Raw genomic sequence first — 6,301 nt, 5'->3', positions numbered from 1 at the left:
GCGTCCAGCCCCTCCAGAAGCTCTCTAACCCGGTCCTCCCCAACCTGAGGTCTGAAGGCAATCCCCTCGAGTCCGGCTTCTATCACAGCAGGGAAGTCCCGGTCCCTGCACAAGAAAACGGAGGTGAAGAATTGGTTAAAGAGGTCCGCTTTCTCCTCTGACGCAATAGTTTGATGTGTGTATTTTAAGAGGGGGTGAAGTAGTTAGCCTGGTTTCTGAGATGCTGAAGTAGGTGGCTGTTGTTTCATTGAATCTTCTGTCGGTTCCAATGCTAAAAGTGAAAAGGTAGTGAAATACAGCTAAGGAAATTCATTTTACTCAATTTCAAAATATATTTTCTGCAAAGTTTTCCTAAGTCACTTCTATACTGCACAGGGCACAGTAGCCAGCACTGCATCATGCATACAGCTGCACAAGAAAGCTGAGCGAGTGGCAGCAGCACTGACTGAGAAGGGGCGACTGAATGTTGGAGATCATGTAGCTCTAGTTTATCCACCAGGTAAGCAGAGACAGCAGAAACTATAAAGTCCTTGGCTATGCAGAAAGAAACAGAATCATTGCCTGGTTAGAATAGTCAAGCATCTGCTTAATTTGGTAATTTATCCCTGGCAGTGACTGACCAAGGCAGTGTTAAGTGACAGACACCTTTCCCCTTAATGCTTTTTTCTCAGTAAGCTGCTTGTGAATTTCACAAATGTACCTGGAGATTTGTACAGTACTAAACTATTGGAATGGAAGTGGGAAATGCATCCATATCACATTAAAGTTGCCAGATTCTCAGCCCCACAAAAAAGATACAGCAGAGGGAGTGGCAGTGTTTGTAAGTGTATAATAAGGAAATGGCAAGAGTGTAATTTTCTGGTGATAGAATAGTTTACAGCTTCTGTAATGCTAGCTGAAGGAAGACAAACACATACTCTTCTGAAAATGTGCCCACTTCATAACCTTCTCAAACTGCATGGCTGTGTAGTATGAATTTCAGTAGAACTTCTCCTTTGAAGATGTTATATCATTCTAAAACATGCTAAGATCTTGTCATAGAGGTTTTCAGATTTAAGGATTAGCCACTACCAGAGGTGGGACACACAAGGTTATATGGACCTTTATGCAAGGTTCCAATTACGTTTTGAATTTTGGAGAGGGGGGGCTGGACTGCAACAAAATTAAATCAGTTCATTGATTAACAAGTCCACTTAAGTGAAGAAGCAATCCAATCCAAGATCCCCCTCAGGTTATGATTTTCAAATCATACAGGGGGCACTCATTTCTTATGGGGGGGCTTAGCCCCTGAGCTCTCCCCCTTAATTCACACCCTGGCTTTATGGCAGATAAATCTTTATGATCTATCACTTTTTTAATGTATTAAGGATATTTATTGGGATTCGGTAGAGGAGTCTTCTCTTTGTTTCTCATTTATGACATTAAAATTTATTTGAATCCTTTACAGGAATAGACTTAATAGCAACTTTCTATGGCTGCTTATATGCTGGGTGCATACCTATCACAGTTCGACCCCCTCATCCACAAAATCTTGCTACCACCCTACCCACTGTCAAGATGATTGTAGAGGTATGAGCAATTACTTTGTGTAGTGTGTATTGAAGTTTGATTTATTCACTGGAAAAGCAGTTGCCCAATAAATTATAATGTAATAATAAATATAAAATAAGCTGAATGTCTGAAAAACATGCTACTGTTTTCCTGTGACCCTCGATCATGAACTATTTCATAAACGTAGTTCAAACCATCTTTTCTATTGATACAATATTTTTCTTTACTATCAGCTGCTATCAACAAGTTGTACTGATTTGGATAAATTTGAAAACACAGGGGCATTCACTCACCAGCTTAATAATTTGAATGTTGTACTCTGTACAGGTCAGTAAGTCTGCATGTATCCTTACAACACAAGCAATAATGAAACTACTGAAGTCCAAAGAAGCTGCAACAGCTGTAGATATTAAAACATGGCCCACCATTTTGGACACAGGTACAAAATGCCTACAATAGTTAAGAGAATTACATTCTAGCCTGGACTTGCCAAGAAGCATGGGTATTTCAGAAGATGTATTGTGCTCTGTTCAATGTAATTTAAGACTGTTAGTGTAGCTGGATGTTTATATACAAATGTTAATTAATTTGGAGACCCATTCGTTACTTATTCTTTTAGAGTAGCTGGATATTGCATTGTAACTGTATATCAGTCCATAAAACTTAGGAAACATAAGATGCCAAATTTTAAAAGTTGTGTTTTCCTGCTATAATTTTTTTCTGCAATAATATCATGGATTTTTTCTGCTTTTATGTTTTTTGAATAGATGATATACCTAAAAAGAAGGTGGCAACTATTTTTAGACCTCCTTCCCCAGATATGTTGGCATACTTGGACTTCAGTGTATCTACCACTGGCATATTAGCAGGAGTAAAGGTATAGTAATTTCACTGAGATATATGTTGCTAAAATGAATGCATGTTTTGTATTACATTGAATGCATCTGGACTTGTGGCTAGGAGAAAAGAGACCTGTATCCTATTCAAACTATCACATAAGTGTTGTATAACAATAGACAAGTCACTTGATGATAACCTTCAACCCATCTCTGAAAGCATTGCTTTGTTCTTTTTTTGCTGCTCTGTACAGAGAGCTTCTGAGAAGGGGGTCAGAGGTTGGGGGGGATTTTTTTTCCCTGTTTGATTTTTACCCTGTAAGGGTCAGGAGTACCCATTTTAGTCTAAGCTGGAGGGTTATTAGCTTTTGTACACTAATTGAAAGGCTGAGCTGATGGTAGAAATGACTTTGTTTATACTGTTTGAAAAAATGTGACAGGCATCATAGCTTCTACTTCAACCATTTGCAAGTGTTTAATAGCAATGCAAATTTCTAAAGTATAAAAGCCCTGAGTGGACCTGTTTTCTTCTTTAGATGTCACATGCGGCTACAAGTGCCTTATGTCGCTCCATAAAGCTACAGTGTGAGCTGTACCCTTCCAGACAGATCGCAATCTGCCTTGACCCTTACTGTGGCTTGGGCTTTGCACTATGGTGCCTCTGCAGGTCAGTATTTAAACCTTATGTTTTGTTGACTTTGGATTTAGGACTCAGAGATCTTGTTCCGGGGGGGGTCCACCCTCAGATCAGTCATGTCCTTTCCATTCAGTTATAGGCACATTTATTGATACACAGTGATAACAGAAAAGAAGCAATACAAACAATCAAGCAAGTCTATATATTGGTCAAATCCTAGGGCTGTCATCAGAGTCAAAGTACATCTGGCCAGGCTGTAGTCTTCACTCTGAGGCTCTCTTAGGTGTCAGCATGTCAGCAGCCTGGAGGTGGGATGCAGAGGCCCATACCCCACCTCCAGTGGGGTGGATGAGATGGGCTGGTCATGTGCCCTCTGTCTGCGGTGGGCTTGGGGACCCTTCCTAGGGGTGGAGATGGGGATGGAAACTTTGTTTCTCTCAAGTCTATGCTTTTGTATTCTTCTTCCCTCTTGAAGACTCCTGATGACTCTTCATCTCTGGCTATCTCTGGTTGGTTATCTCTGTGGTCACATGTCCATGTAGTGTCTTGTCAGCACATTTCAAGCCCATCACACGCACACCTACTAATTTGGTCTTTCTAAGCCATCTCCTAATTTGATCTATTCCCCCAAAACTGGGGACTCAGACCTACCTGTTCTGGGGCCCTGTTAGCTGGTGCCAGTTATTTTGTGTTACGGGCAGTATGGTACATACTTCCTTGGTTCCAAAACTGTATTCTAGACTATGTGTGTTATCCATTGGCCTTGTTCTGTTAGACAGCCTGTGTGCTCCCAAGGCTGTGAGAAACTCCATGCATGTAAGACCCAGGCTTCTTAGAAATCAGTTAACCCCTGCTGCCCATTCTGGCTATTTGTAGTGTGTGTGGGGGGGTGTATAGGTATACACCTACGCGCACACTTCGATTGATAGATGTATAGATTGAAGTGTGTGTATAGGTGTATATATTCACACACCTCTATAGATATAGATAGATGGGGGGGTGTACGTACACCAACACACACACCTCTATCTATATCTATCTAGATCTATACACGCGCACACATGCAGACACCCCTATATAGGTGTGTATATACACACCGATATACACACATGCCCCTATAAGCCAATTCCCCAAAAAACAAACCTTTAAATACCATTTTGAATCCAACAGTGTTTACCTGATGTGTCCCTTACTGCTTCTTTGCTTATAGAATCCCTGTTTGTAGCAACTATTATGCTACAGCGTATACATGGTCATGTGGAAATTCTCTAGGTAATCCTAATATATATTTGTGGACAAATCAGAATAGAACTGACGTTTGTAGGGGAGCACAAATTTTGCTATATGTTAGCTGAAATTACTTGGATTTCGAGTACATGAAAGAGAGGATTTCAGTACTGATTTCATCCATGTTAAATAAACCCTTCTAAAAGCCTCTAAGGTAGAGGCCTGCTTTTTGTACATTTAATATTGCCTAAATAGAGTGGGAAACTGTTTGATTCAGATAGTTAAACTACTAAACGCAGCATATGTAGTGCTGCTATGATTTTTTTTCTTCCTATCTCCTCAGTAATTTTTCAGTTTTTAGATGCTTAATAAAAAGTTACAAATTGTGAATAAAAGTTGTAAAAAAAATAAAATAAAATAAAATAACCAAGAGGACCCAAAAGGGAAAAGTTTCCCATATTTCCTATCTACAAGACCAGAAAAAAAGAAAGTAAGAATAAATGTAATATACATTTTGTTAACATTTAATAACATCTTAAGCAACATTAAAATCAGGCAGTCTGTGTGTGGGGGAGGGGACTGTTAAGGAAGAAGAGTTGCACATGTGATGTAACGTAAGCCTTGTCTTTATATGGTTCTGTGATGGTCTTCTGTAGCGGAACATCATAGATTTGTCTGTCTGCTTTTTGATGTGCAAAATCAATCCTAAAACAAAATGCAGAGATGTTATAAAAAATAGATACTTAACCTATTAGGACATCTCCAGTGCTGCTACAATCAACACCTTCTACAACATGTCCATCAGAATCCATGGATCATACTTGTGCCTTTCTCAAAACATAATGCGTCTGATCCAGTGCACTAGAGGCACTTGTGGTAACTATGTAGGTGAAATTAGACAGCACCCAGAGTGAATGCTTACAGAAAGAATATAAAGGGCAGAGAAATATATCAGCAAGAGCACATTTTTCACAGAACAGCCACTCCCATTCTGCCCTCGCTGCTCTCACGTTCAGTGGAAATTTCTGAAACACCTTTAAAAGGCAAATTTGAAAACAAAAATTCATAAACTGACTGGACGCTAGGAATTAAGGACAGAAAACCAATATTGATCTTATATAACACACTATAAGCTACCCGATTCCTGAAATTCTTGCCACGTACTACAAGTGATAGGGGTACTCCACCCTTTTGATAGGTCTTTATCTCCCAGTAAATCAGACTTCTTTACTTTAATTGTTTGCTTGCTACCCCTGGGAATTTCTCCTCCTCAAGTTTTACAGCTCCATCCACTGTTCTTCATCCCTTGCTTTCTTTCCTCCCTAGACCTGGATAAGAATGCTTTCCATTTGAAAGCTTGTCTACCTGTATCCCAACTATACAGTTGGTCCAATAAGAGATGCCCAAAAAAATCCTTGAACCTAGAAATACTTTCTTCTCTTTTATTATACATTTAGCTTAAAGTCAGAAATATCTTGTGCTTTCAGGTTTTTCATGTTGCTTGTGTATAACATCCAGGAATGTCTCCTAGCTAAAAGGGAGGTGCACACCCAATGGAAAAGAGGGGACATCACCAGGGATGACTATACTGCAGTTGCTTAGGGATGTAGGGGGGCAGTCAGGAAGGCCAAGGCAGAGATGGAACTGGGACTAGCTTCCTGGATTAAGGACAATAAGAAGTCCTTCTTTAAATACATAGGGGGCAAAAAGAAGGTTTCGGGTAATGTGGGGCCCCTGCAGGACACGTTAGGAAATTTGGTCGTCACACCAGATGATAAAGCCAACATATTTAATGATTTCTTTGCCTCCATCTTCCTAAGCAGGGACTGGAACAGCCACCCCCTGCTGCGCCCCTGTCAGGCCCCAGGGGAGGCACACCTGGGCCAAGGGTTAGTGAGGAACTAGTTAGGGAGCTTCTGGAGGGACTGGACGTATTCAAGTCAGCCAGTCCGGACGATCTCCACCTTAGAGTACTAAAGGAATTGGCTGAGGTTATTGCAGGACCCCTGGCACGGCTTTATGAGCACTCGTGGTGCTCTGGTGTGGTGCC

At 40.6% G+C, this 6,301-nt stretch overlaps 1 protein-coding gene across 2 annotated transcripts in view; it reads left to right on the top strand.

The window, feature by feature from the left end:
- DIP2A (disco interacting protein 2 homolog A) overlaps nucleotides 1-6,301 on the top strand; it is a 168,037-nt gene that overhangs the window by 141,469 nt on the left and 20,267 nt on the right. For both annotated transcript variants that reach the window (XM_019523286.1, XM_019523285.1), the window contains 5 exons: nucleotides 376-499; nucleotides 1,448-1,569; nucleotides 1,879-1,990; nucleotides 2,319-2,428; nucleotides 2,924-3,054. In XM_019523286.1, coding sequence (XP_019378831.1) covers nucleotides 376-499; nucleotides 1,448-1,569; nucleotides 1,879-1,990; nucleotides 2,319-2,428; nucleotides 2,924-3,054 — 599 coding nt within the window. The remainder of the gene's footprint in view (nucleotides 1-375; nucleotides 500-1,447; nucleotides 1,570-1,878; nucleotides 1,991-2,318; nucleotides 2,429-2,923; nucleotides 3,055-6,301) is intronic.

Source organism: Gavialis gangeticus, unplaced genomic scaffold (genome assembly GCF_001723915.1).
Source record: "Gavialis gangeticus isolate Ggan-Ray unplaced genomic scaffold, GavGan_comp1, whole genome shotgun sequence".
NCBI classification, from domain to species: domain Eukaryota; kingdom Metazoa; phylum Chordata; order Crocodylia; family Gavialidae; genus Gavialis; species Gavialis gangeticus.
The sequence above is the reverse complement of the archived record's forward strand: the minus strand, read 5'-3'. Positions and strand labels throughout refer to the sequence as shown.